The 12710-nt window shown below is 48.7% G+C and overlaps 1 protein-coding gene across 3 annotated transcripts; it reads left to right on the plus strand.

Moving 5' to 3' along the window:
• The first annotated feature begins 743 nt into the window (after nucleotides 1–743).
• DYRK2 (dual specificity tyrosine phosphorylation regulated kinase 2) lies at nucleotides 744–10760 on the plus strand. Of its 3 annotated transcripts, none has more exons than XM_024122862.3 (3): nucleotides 744–881; nucleotides 1491–1639; nucleotides 8840–10760. In XM_024122862.3, the coding sequence occupies exons 1-3, from the start codon at nucleotides 833–835 to the stop codon at nucleotides 10445–10447; spliced, it is 1806 nt and encodes a 601-aa protein (XP_023978630.1). In that variant the 5' UTR covers nucleotides 744–832; the 3' UTR covers nucleotides 10448–10760. The 3 variants fall into 3 exon arrangements, with proteins under 3 accessions (XP_023978630.1, XP_028346160.1, XP_023978631.1); XM_024122863.3 differs by lacking the exon at nucleotides 744–881 and adding an exon at nucleotides 8178–8274 and having other exon boundaries at nucleotides 1555–1639; XM_028490359.2 differs by lacking the exon at nucleotides 1491–1639 and having other exon boundaries at nucleotides 798–881.
• The last annotated feature ends 1950 nt before the right edge of the window (nucleotides 10761–12710 follow it).

Consider the following 12710-nt stretch of genomic DNA (forward strand, 5'->3'; position numbering starts at 1 on the left):
AGAAGGGGTCTCTGCAGCGATTTCGGTGGGAGGGAAGCAATGGTAGGTTGCGCTGTAGGGAAGGGGACGGGTGCTGCAGGGGCGGGCGAGGCCGGGGAGGGGAGAAGGCCGTTAGCAGGGGAACCGTGCAGAAGGCCGGAGGGGGAGGCCAAGGGCGAGCGGAGGCTGCAGTTTTCGGGGGAGTGGAGGGGTGGCTATGCCGACGACTGGGGTGCGTGCTGGGGAGGAGGAGTGGGTGGGAGGGACTCCGGTGGGCGGCTGGGTCGCGGAGGGGTGTGCGCGGGAGTCTGTGGCGCGGCCTGGGGTGGCGGTGTGGGGGAGTCCGGGGGCGGGGCCTGCCCGGCGGCTGAGGGAGCGGGGGGGGGGCTGCCCTTCCCGGCCGCGCGGTGCGCGGGCGCCTGGCGAGTGTGAGCGGGGGCGCGCGTGCGCGGGCCCGGGAGGAGGCTCCCGAGCCAGTCGGCCGAGGCGGCGCAGCCAGCTCCCCCGCGCCCTATGTGAGGGAATCGGGGAGGCCCGCGGCGCGCCGGGGAGGGCGAGGCATGTGCACGGGCCGGCGGGTGCTGCGGCCGCCCGAGGAAGAGGAGGACGGCGGCGGCGGCGGGGAGAGCGGGGGGCTCGCGGCGGCGGGCCCTGGCCGAGGGGATGCAGCGGACTGTGTGTGTCTGGCTGTAGCTGACGGGAGGCGGCGAGGAGGCGCCGGAGATCCGCGAGAGGGGCGACCAGGAGGCGCGGCGGTGGCGGCCGCGAGAAGTAGCAGCAGGACGGGCGGCGGCGGCGGCGGAGACGGAGACGGCGACGGCAGCCCTGAGATGCATTTACCTCTCCAGCGGCCATGTTAACCAGGAAACCTTCGGCCGCCGCTCCCGCCGCCTACCCGACCGGTAAGGAGGCCCGGGCCCCGCGCCGCCCCGGGCGCGCAGCCCCGCGGCCCCCGGGCCAGCCCTCGTGGCGCGGGCTCCCGCTACCAGCGGGACCTCGAACAAAGTCTGCGCCGCGGCGGGGCGGCGCGGGGTCCCCCGGGCGGACGGCGCGCCCTCGCCTCGGCTCCGCTCATTGTTACACGCGAGCTCCGAGGCTCCTCCGAGCCGGCCGGGGGCCGTCCCGGGCCTCCCCCGCCCAGGCCTCCCCCGCCCGGGCCTCGGCGAGGCGGCGGCGCCCGGGTAGGCAGTCCAGCCCCGCTTCAGGCCTGTGGCCGCCAGCAACGTGAGCCGCCGGCCCGGCCCCGGGCCGGCTCCACCGCCGGGTCGCGAACTCGCTCGCGCGCCAGGGGCCCGACTTAACTTTGCAGCCGCCCGAGCCCCGCCCCGCGGGAGTGCCGGGTGTCTGCGTCCCCGGTCTCCTGCCGCTCCGGGACGCCCGCGTTCACTGTCCCCGGCTCTGCCCCGGGGAGAGCGGGCTCCGCAGCCTGGAGGGGTGGGGCGGGGCCACCAGGTCCGGGTGACTTTCTCCCCCTTGACCCTCTTTTGTCTCCTCCCGCGCGTGGCTGCCAGGCCGAGGAGGGGACAGCGCCGTTCGCCAGCTTCAGGCTTCCCCGGGGCTCGGTGCTGGGGCCCCCCGGAGCGGAGTGGGGACCGGCCCGCCCTCCCCCATCGCCCTGCCGCCGCTCCGGGCCAGCAACGCTGCCACCGCAGCCCACACGGTAAGATCCAGGCCGCGGGCGGCGGGGGGAGAGGGGCGGGAGGGCCCCGGGGCACAGGCACCCGGACTTGGGGGATAATGCGGCCGGGAGAGGGGAGAGAGGTCGAAGTGCGAGTGTCTCCACGCCAGTGGCCTCTCTGGGACGCCGCCCTCTGGAACTTGAGCGAGCCCAAAGCCGCAGCCACAAAGGAGGATTCGTGGCGTGGGCCCCTCACTTCCCCTCCGGAGCCCGCCCACCCCTGCGCTCCTCTTCCTCGGAACTTCCTCCTGGTCGCTTTCCTTCTCTCTTCGCTCCCCCCGCCCCGCTTTTTATTCCGTCCTTGCTTCCTCGAGCTCCTTTTCCCTGACCCCTCCACCACCACGTTGGGTAGTGGGTATTTATAGAAACAGATATGTGTTAGGGGACAGCCAGGCCGTCCTGCCCGGAAAATCGATGCCCCAGAGAGCGTCCCGGGCCTGGCTCTACCCAGCAGGGAGCACCGACAATTGTCCTCCGCGTGTGGAAGCATGTTTTATGAGTGCTACAGGTTTGAACACAGCAGAAATTGTAATTAACATTAACGAAAATAAGAACCGCAGCAGCAGTCAGAACAACACGCCACCCCTGTAGGATTCTGCAGTTGGATATTATTCATAAGAAAAGGGCCAGCTTTGCCTCCGAAGGAGGTGGGAAGGGATGGGCACCTGACAGGAACCACCTGACAGGTGCTGTTGTCCCTCAGAGGGCCAAGAGGGAACTGGAAGATCCGTGCGGGACTGGTGGCTGCAGAGATCAGCAAGCTGGACTTGATTAGAGTACGTTCCTTTTCTCGGCTCCCAGAGAGAGCCCTTGGATGGTGGCTGACAGCCTAGGGGATATGTGCCCTGGAGGAGTTGATGGCTTCCAATGTCTTGTTTACGATTGGATCTTCCAGAGGAACTGCCTAAGATGGTTCTGTATGAGGGGTGCTTGCTAAGGATATGGCTTTGTTTGCCGAGTGAAAGTTAAGTTCTTGCAGAAAAGGCCATTTCTAGCCTTCAGAGGAGCAGCTCTGAGGGTCATGTGTTATGGGGAAACTTGTCTATGGGGAGAATTTATAAGCGGATGGCTAGAGTGGAATATTTTCTCTTAGACCTGGACATCTGTGCACAGTTCCCCAGGAACATGTTTTCTTCTTATATTTTCTTTCTCTCTCTCCTTCTCTTTCTGTCTCTCCTGACACATCTAAACCCAGGGGCTAAGAATTCACTGCACAGAAGTTAACCCATCTTTTGGGCTGTGGTTAATGGAAGAGCATCAGTAGGCTGTTGATTCTGTGTGTTAGAGTTGACTGTTCTTGTCACAGTGATGTTTTAGTTGAGAAATTGCCATTGGGTTAGGTGTTTCAGTTTGGTTTGGAATCATCAGACAATTTGGAAAATATAACATCCAGTTTTTTTCTATGTGTGAATGTAATCACATGAATTGGTATGACCTGGAAAAGAAATACTACTTGGTTTGCATCCGGCTTCCAGTTATATAAGGGTGGGCTTTGCTTGATCAGAGCCTCTTTACAACTGAAATATGTAATGAGATGACAGAAAATGATACGAGAGGAATAGCCTGTGTGGTGGACCAGAAATGAAAAGATGTGTGGATGCTTATATTTTGCTGTGGTATCTACCAGATTTACCTGTGATTAACTTACCTAAACTTCAGTAAGCTGTTGATCATTAGAAGCTTGGTTTTGAAAGTATGAATTTGGATTTTGGTTGTTCTTTAGTTTTGATTTTATTTGCACAGCATTGCAGACTTCCTCAAACAGGCAAGTAAAAGGACCACAGAGTCTATCAGGTTCTACTCCTTCATTTTACAGATGAGGAAAGAGTCAGACAAGTGAACTAGTTTGGTCAAGACTCCTGAGCCAGTTCCTGTCAAGGTTGGAGCTAAAGCCCAGGCCCTCCTAAGTCCAGCTTTAACACACTGCTTGACTGCTAATTCTAGGAAATTGTATTAGTTTTGGTATAAATGCAAGAACCTTAGCAGATCCATGTGTCCGTATGTCTTTCAGGTTTTTGTAAGCTTTTAGTTTTTAATTTCACAGCAGTTACAACTAGGAAGAGCTATTTTTGAATGGGTGGGAGAAGGGCATTACGGAGAGGAAAATAATCTCGTTGTGTTTGCCCATATTTTCTCTTGTAAATGATGTAGTAGGTAGATAAACACATGACTATAGGGATTATAAACTTCGCAATTTATCTAGTGCATTGTCCTTTTGTACCCTATCTCCATGGATATATTATACTCAGTCAGTTTATCTCTGTCCTAAAAGTGTACCCAATAACTATTTTGATTCCTATTAGTTTTTTTCTTTTTAATGTTGTATGGGAGATATTAATGTGCTTATTTTTTAAATTCTGAAATATTAGTATTATATCACTTCCTTAACGGTTTAATATTTAAAGCACTCTCCAATTACCAGTTTTACCTTTATAAGATAATTGGAGTTAAAGAAGAATGAATATTCCCATTTAAAAAACAGTAATGTTTGTTAGAAGAAAAAGACATTTGACTCAGGGCCACACAGACCGTCAATGTGTTTGAGGAGGAGCTAGAATTCCGATCTTTTTGGACTCAGTTCTATTCCCATAACACTATACAGCATTTCTAAGATGACTTCAGCAAAGTTTTAAAACTCCCAGAAATGTTAGCACAGTGAAGTATGTGCTGTTTTCCCTTTTATTTTTGGAAGAGATTAAAACTACCAAATTGACTAGACTATTGTTCTTACATAATTTTTAATGCTAAAATGTGTCATGGTCAAAAAGGGCTTTTGGGGGTCTTTCTGCTTCAACCCATATGTTGTAGGTATCTAACAATTACATTCATTCAGTATTTTTAAATTTGAGGGGCACTGTGCTAGGTAGGCATTGGCAAATAGGAAAAAGTGAGTGAGAGGTTTTAAACATTCTTAAGTTTATGGTGTTGCCCTGGCATATGTCTTGTGGAAATGTTTTGGCATTTCTAGGGCTTTTTTCCTCCCTTTTTATAGATCAGTTAATTGTGCTTCCGACCTGGGTTGTGATTGTAGAGTCCCACAGTGTTTAAGACTCAAAATCCTCCTTCCTCTTTCATTTAGAGCCTCTAAAATGAATCTCCCTAACATCTGGAAAGTTTTTAAGATTCCACATGTCACTTTTAGGTGTTTAGTTGATCTCTTCTGGTACAAGTACTCTTTAACGGGCTGTCATTTGCTTCCAAGTCTCTGCTGATGCATTGCAAGCCTAACATCTTGTGACTTGGGTCGCTGGAGACAAGTCCCAATTAATTCCCTGGGTGTTAACTTCATGTTTTCTTATGAAGGTACAAAGGTAGTTCTTAAGAATAACTCAGAGAGGTGAGAGTTAACAAGGAGTGGTTGACCTGCGTTCTTCCACTCAACAGAAGTTGACTGAGTACTTACTGTATGTTGGGTTTATGTCAATAAGGACTTAAAAAGATAAGAGGTGACCCCACCCTGGAATTGTTCACAGCCAGGTGGGTACATCAGGTGTGAAAACAGGTATGTAAAACGAAATAAGTGTTTTAATATATCAGTGCTCTATAAGCACCCTGGAAGGGAAAGGGACCATTTCACAGAAGAGGTGAGAGTTGAACTGCGCATTGAAGGGTGAGTATGAGTTTACCATGTAGTCCTGGTTAGGAAGGAGATTCCAAGCAGGAAAAGGAAAGGACAATAATTCTAGCTGTCCTTTACTCAGTACTATACTACGCACTCTATATCTTTTACCTTATTTAATCCTCCTGATGGCCCTAATGAGGTAGCTTTGTTACCTTCTTTTTACAGATAAGGACACTGAGGTTTAGAGAGATTAAGTAAATTGACCAAGGTGACACAGTTAGTAAGTGGTGGAGCTGGGATTCATTTCCCATGCATCTAATTGAAAATCCCTGGACACCTAACCATTATGAAACATAACCTCCCCCAAAACAGTGTAAAAGAGCGTGGTGTCTCCATGGGTCTTGGGGAATCCAGCTTATTCTCGGAGAGAATATGACAGTGGTGGGTGACACTGGAAGGACTCGAGTCATATAGCCTCTACATTTGAGAACCTCATGTTCTTACCTGTGAGGTCTCATATTATCTGTGGAAATGGGGTGCCTGTGTGGGCCTTAAGCAAAAGCAAGGGCAGTGTCAGAGTGACACTTTGCAGTGGTAACTCCAGAAGCACCGTGGAGAGAAGAGACTTGAGGAATTGTAGACTTAGAAGCAAGGGGACATGTTAAGAGGCTGCTTCGGTTGTCCCAGTGAGAGACAGCAGGGGTGTGAGGGGAGGCAGCGTGGATGGAGGGGAGTGGGGCAGATAGGAATGACGGGGCTCCGTGGCGACTTGGGAAGGTGTGGGAGACGTGGAGACAGAGTGATTATTCGTGGGTGAAGCCTTTCGTTGACCAGAAATTGAGGGTTGTGGGAGGAGGAAATGGTTTTGGTAGAAAAAGCGTGAGTTGAGTTTGAGTTGCTTGTGGGAAAGGTAGCTGACCTGGAGTTGGATACAGGGGGTCTTGAAGCTCGGGAGACATAGATCGGGCTCGTCTTAGCTAGAGGTGTACATGTGGCAGATGTCAGCCCCTGGGGGGTTGCTGGAGCCCTGGCTATGGTCATAGTCGACCAGGGGGAGTTATGGAAGTGAGAAGCCACCAGCGACTTGAGGCTTGAACCCTGGGGAACTCTGGAACCCTTCTTCGTTGCTGCTGTGGAGGAGACCAAGAGAAGGTAGTTGGAAAGACAGGAGGTGATCCAGTTAATTGGCAAACTCTTTAGTTCTAGTCACTCAGCTTTTTTTGATGATATTTTGAATTATGCAGAACATTAAAATTGCTCTTGCAAAAATTGAAGTTGGTTTCTGAAGCTCAGAACGTTTTACTTTGTCCTCTTTTTAGGAGTTCCTAAAGCCCCAACGTTAATTTTGTCCCCAGTGAAACCTCATGCTTTTTGTAGCATGTATACTGGTAATGTCGGTTTTTCTTCTGAAATCTCTCCAAGCTGCCCTGAAGAGAATGGTTCTCTAGGAGACATATATTTCTAATTTCAGGTCCTTTTATTCCTTGGTGCTTGAAAGACCGTAGTGGAGAGGAGGAGAGGTTCAGAGAGTGAGGCTTGGGAACAAAAATCCATGGACAAGCCTGTACTACTTTTATATATACCCAGGACTTCCTAATGCCTTTTTATGAACTGCTTTGCTTTTGGCATAGAACGAGGATAAAATAACCTGTCCAGCTACCTGACAGAAGATAAGTTCACTTAGCATGGAATATCATCTGTGAGTTTAATAAAAGGGTTCAACTAGCAGTCTTCCAGAAATCTGAGAAATAAAATCTCTCAATGAAGTCATACTTCAGAAAGGCCCAAGTACTATACTGTATCCTACTTTGTTTTAGAAGATTGCAGAGAGAAAGTGCATGCCTCAGATAGTCCCTGTGCATGCTGTGTGTCAGTTAAAGAAAATTTGAAGGTCTTGGTCTCCTAGTAAGAAGGACTTGGAGTTTCATTTTATAATCGACATAGTCCCAAACCACTTCCTGAATTATATTACATATACAGAGCACTTCTATGCGTTTAGTGACATGTAAAGCCCAAGAGGTAGGATTTAGGAGGAGATGATGGGAAAAATACTGATAGTAGAGGACTTCAGCTAGTTGATTGTAAGCTCCTGAAGGGCAGGGACTCTGCCACATGTGTGGTTAGGCCTCAGCTAACACTGGCTGAATGAATGAGATGGATTGTGAGAGGCAAGTTGATCTTTAAGGTTTCATATAAAAATCATCTAGTGGGGGGCTTCCCTGGTGGCGCAGTGGTTGAGAATCCGCCTGCCGATGCAGGGGACACAGGTTCGTGCCCCGGTCCGGGAGGATCCCACATGCCGCGGAGCGGCTGGGCCCGTGAGCCATGGCCGCTGAACCTGCGCGTCTGGAGCCTGTGCTCCGCAACGGGAGAGGCCACGACAGTAGAGGCCCACGTACCGCAAAAAAAAAAAAAAAAATCATCTAGTGGGATGCTTTTAAGACTTGTGAGTGATTGTCTGAGGCTGGCAAGAATTCCTAACTGGGAGGGGATCCTGGCTGCTAGTCCTCTTCTACCCCTCACCTCTTGGCCATAATAATGCTTGAAAGAAATCCCAAGTACATTCTCAGTAGGAAGGCTGGGGCCCCTTGGCTTATGCCATCAGTTTTGTTCAGACAGGAATGTTTGTGGATGGCATGTGTGCCTGAAATAGAAATTGCTACTTTGTATTCCTTGTCAGAAAGCTGAGTATCCCAGCAGCCTGGAGAAATACATGTCTTGAGAGAGCCAAGCCATTGACCAAAGGAAGGCCCAAAAGAGGGTGGCGGTTGGATTGTTGGGCTGAATGGCCTTAAATGGTCATCACAGCCAGTGAAGCCTAGAAACTTAAAAATAGGTTTGGGGTTTACAAGATGCTACAGAGTGCATATCTACATGGGAATCTTTCCAGCCTAAAAGTACAATTTTCTTTGCTTCTGGATCATGCACTTTCCTAGGTGTAATTAGTTTGATTTTCAGGTAGTGGAGAAGACCGAGAATGAAGACAGTAGTGTCCTCAGAGCTAAACACTGGAGAAGGAGTAGTAAACAAGACTGACCTGGTCCCTGCCCTCACGGTAATAAAGAAGCTACTAAGTGAAGTGTGAAAAATGTTACGATCTGGGGGCAGGAGAGCCAGTAGACTGCCGACATGTTCATGCTTTTTCTGTATCCTCTTTCATCTTGATATCAAGTATGGGCTGCGTGGCACCTCTATGATATCCCAGGCCCTGTGCTAAATCTTAGGTAGAGAATGATGAGCAAGAAGCATGGTCTCTGCCTCCACTGAGGACTTACTCTAAGAACCCTGAAAACATGTACAGCAAACTCTTTGTTACGTGTAGCAGCTATGGGGGTCTTTTTCTTCCGGATCCCAAGTTTGATAGCCTTCCCCAGCCCCTCAACCTCTTCTGCCTTTATTCCTGTCTGAGGCTGTCCACGTCACGTCCGCTCTCCCTGCCGGGGTGTTCGTGAGGTCCCTCCGGCGTGCACAACTCTTTCCATTTAAGAAACCTGATTCTGGCTGTAAATTCAAACCAAATTGGATTCTGTAAAGGTGGGGGTGGGTGCCGATTTATGAAATATCCCTTTTGAACAGACAGACCTCTTGCATTCTCTTGATGTTCCCTTTCTGAATTACAGATTGGCAGCAGTAAGCACACAATGAATGACCACCTCCATGTCGGCAGCCACAGCCATGGACAGATCCAGGTTCAGCAGCTGTTTGAGGATAACAGTAACAGGCGGACAGTGCTCACAACACAACCAAATGGGCTCACGGCGGTGGGCAAAGCGGGGTTGCCGGTGGTGCCGGAGCGGCAGCTAGAGAGCACCCACAGACGGCAGGGGAGCTCCACCTCCCTGAAGTCTCTGGAAGGCGTGGGGAAGGTGAAAGCCATCCCCATGACACCCGAGCAAGCCATGAAGCAGTACATGCAAAAACTAAGCAGCTTTGAACACCATGAGATTTTCAGCTACCCTGAAATATACTTCTTGGGTCCAAACGCAAAGAAGCGCCAGGGCATGACAGGCGGGCCGAACAACGGTGGCTACGACGATGACCAGGGATCCTATGTGCAGGTGCCTCACGATCACGTGGCTTACAGGTACGAGGTCCTCAAGGTCATTGGGAAGGGGAGCTTTGGGCAGGTGGTCAAGGCCTATGACCACAAAGTCCACCAGCACGTGGCCCTGAAGATGGTGAGGAACGAGAAGCGCTTCCACCGGCAGGCGGCCGAGGAGATCCGCATCCTGGAGCACCTGCGGAAGCAGGACAAGGACAGCACCATGAACGTCATCCACATGCTGGAGAACTTCACCTTCCGCAACCACATCTGCATGACGTTCGAGCTGCTCAGCATGAACCTCTACGAGCTCATCAAGAAGAACAAGTTCCAGGGCTTCAGCCTGCCTTTGGTTCGCAAGTTCGCCCACTCCATCCTGCAGTGCCTGGATGCTTTGCACAAAAACAGGATAATTCACTGTGACTTGAAGCCCGAGAACATTTTATTAAAGCAGCAGGGTAGAAGCGGGATTAAAGTGATTGATTTTGGCTCCAGTTGTTATGAGCATCAGCGGGTCTACACGTACATCCAGTCCCGTTTCTACCGGGCCCCGGAAGTGATCCTTGGCGCCAGGTACGGCATGCCCATCGACATGTGGAGCCTGGGCTGCATCCTAGCGGAGCTCCTGACCGGTTACCCGCTCTTGCCTGGGGAAGACGAAGGGGACCAGCTGGCCTGTATGATTGAACTGCTGGGCATGCCCTCCCAGAAACTGCTGGATGCATCCAAACGAGCCAAAAATTTTGTGAGCTCCAAGGGTTATCCCCGTTACTGCACTGTCACGACTCTCTCAGACGGCTCCGTGGTTCTCAATGGAGGCCGTTCCCGGAGGGGGAAACTGAGGGGCCCACCGGAGAGCAGAGAGTGGGGGAATGCACTGAAGGGGTGTGACGATCCCCTTTTCCTTGACTTCTTAAAACAGTGTTTAGAATGGGATCCTGCGGTTCGCATGACCCCTGGCCAGGCTTTGCGGCATCCCTGGCTGAGGAGGCGGCTGCCAAAGCCTCCAACGGGGGAGAAGACGTCAGTGAAAAGGATCACCGAGAGCACTGGTGCTATCACATCCATTTCCAAGTTACCTCCACCTTCCAGCTCAGCTTCCAAACTGAGGACTAATTTGGCACAGATGACAGATGCCAACGGGAATATTCAGCAGAGGACAGTGTTGCCAAAACTTGTTAGCTGAGCTCAGTCCCCCGATGCTGGTAATTCTGAAAGATACGACATTGCTGAGCCTTACTGGGTTGAAAAGGAGTAGCTCAGACCTGTTTTTATTTGCTCAATAACTCAACTCATTTGTATCTTTTTGGCACTTATTTTAATGTAAGAAAGTTGTTTGTTTTGTTTTTATAAAATACATGGGGACAATGCTTTAAGTTTTTATACTTTCTGAAACTGTTTTTGTGTTCTAAAAGTACGATGAGCCTTACTGTATTTAGTGTGGCAGAGTAATAAACATCAGTGGCAGGCCATTGATTACGTCATGACTGCCGCGCATCTACAGATTGGTGTCAAAGACATTCACTATGTGTTCATGGTTCATAGTATATTCTCCCCAAGGTGATTGCCTCTGAAGGCCCCCCTTCTCTGTCCACGCTTCAGGTTCATGCACAGGTGCAGCCTGCCCTGCTTCCGTTTTCCATAAGTTACCCAGGTGGTAGTGATGGTGGGAGGAGAATGGAGAATGGTCAGGATGAAAATGCTATTCTAAGACAAACTGCACCTTAGAGATTTTTCCCTAAAATAGTGCTCGAAGACAAAATAAAATCCCCACAGTTGAAATGCCCAGTTAGCATTCTGACATTCTAACGGCCGGCCAAGCAGACCTGGTGGATGAATGGAAACGTGTGTTCCTCCAGATTCTCCAATGTGATCAGCGAGCTGTTTTGCAAAAAGAAGCCTTGTTTAACAAAATTGGTTTTGCACCTAAATTTAGAAGTGTATTACATGAACTGTTCCTTCTCTTTGCTCTTCTCCCTGCTGTTCTTCTTTCACCACACATCTGTTGCTTGCATTTAATTTCTTTTTCTTCCTTCAAATATATATCCCAGACTCCTAATACAGAAGAGAGACATTTTAGCTGTGATTATGACCATCTTTTCATATTCCAGTTTAAAAAAGAACAGCCTAGCTACTTAAGGTGGGGATTTCCATAGTTCCAAAGACGGTTTAGCAAATTAGACTGAGTTCACACTTTTCACGTGCCCCAGTAAGGTTCTCTTAGCCTGGGAAAGCATCAACTCTTTAAAAAGAGAGAGGGTTGAAAATCCTCTTCATGAACAGAAGTCATTGTGCTTGTTCAGCAAGGCCAATTTTAACAACAAATTCGAAGGAGGAAAACTTCAGCCTCAAGTTAAATTGTTTGATTTACTCTATGCATCATTAGAAGAACCACAGACATTACATTCCTCTGTTTTATTTTACTTTCGTTTGGATTGCACTGATTGTTTTTGTGGGAATGACACTTTACCTGGAAAAGTAACTGAGAGTTAGGTAAAAGAATATTTTCTCCTCTGAATAATAATTATTTTCACAGTGAAAATTTCAGTATTTTATCACTAATGTATGAGCAGTGATACTATATCAAGTTCAAGGCACGTGGAAAAAATTTTTTAGTATGTGCAATTTAATATAGAAAGATTTCTGCCTGTCTGGACAGTAGGTTTTGGGTAGTATAAATTAGGATAAATACTCTTTTATATGCACAGATATTATTGTATTGATTGCCTGTAAATTGATTTAGAAGTACTTAAAGCATGGTCCCCAGCGAGGCCAAGAAAGTTTCCAGTTAAGTTCTTTTAATATTAATCGTACAGTTTCTCTTTTAAGAAAAAAAAAAGTAGTTTTGAACGAAACACTTCACTTATCTTGAGGCTTTGTCAGTTGATGGTGGAGAAAAATGCTCAGGAACTGTTACAGATATTTGCCAAAAAAATCAGTAATAAGATTAGCTTATTAATAAGATAGTGGTGTTGATATTTGCTTTACTATTTAAGGGTGTCACTGATAAATTAATTTATACTTCTGTTTTTAGAAATTATAGCTTCTTCCCCCTAGTCAAATTCTTTAGCCTGTTGTACACATTTCTGTGTAATCTGTGGAAGTGCAATAATGTTAGTAAGTTGCATTTTAAATGATGCCCATGTGATGATACCCCCCAATCAGTGGCTTATATAATTTAAAGATTGTGTATTTATTATTAAAATTTTGGCTTAAAGGCATAAGAAGTGGCTTTGTAAAACCACAAGCCTCCTAATGATGGTTAGCGTCTTTAAGTCATTAAAATAAAAACATTAAGGCTATTTTCCCCTTCCAGTGCTCCTCTTCTTTCGTATCCACTCTTGAGATTTTCACTTTTAGTTTTAAATATATGAACCTGAGCCTGCCATTAATATGAATATCCCTATAAAATGATGATCCGTGTGAAAATTTATAAATGGGCTAATACT

Source organism: Physeter macrocephalus, chromosome 6 (genome assembly GCF_002837175.3).
Source record: "Physeter macrocephalus isolate SW-GA chromosome 6, ASM283717v5, whole genome shotgun sequence".
Taxonomy (NCBI): Eukaryota; Metazoa; Chordata; class Mammalia; order Artiodactyla; family Physeteridae; genus Physeter; species Physeter macrocephalus.

Coding starts and splice junctions, on each gene's coding strand:
- DYRK2 (XM_024122862.3), top strand. CDS start 833: ATGTTAACCAGGAAACCTTCGGCCGCCGCTCCCGCCGCCTACCCGACC. Junction 882..1,490: donor TCCCGCCGCCTACCCGACCG/GTAAGGAGGCCC, acceptor CGTGGCTGCCAG/GCCGAGGAGGGGACAGCGCC. Junction 1,640..8,839: donor CTGCCACCGCAGCCCACACG/GTAAGATCCAGG, acceptor TCTGAATTACAG/ATTGGCAGCAGTAAGCACAC.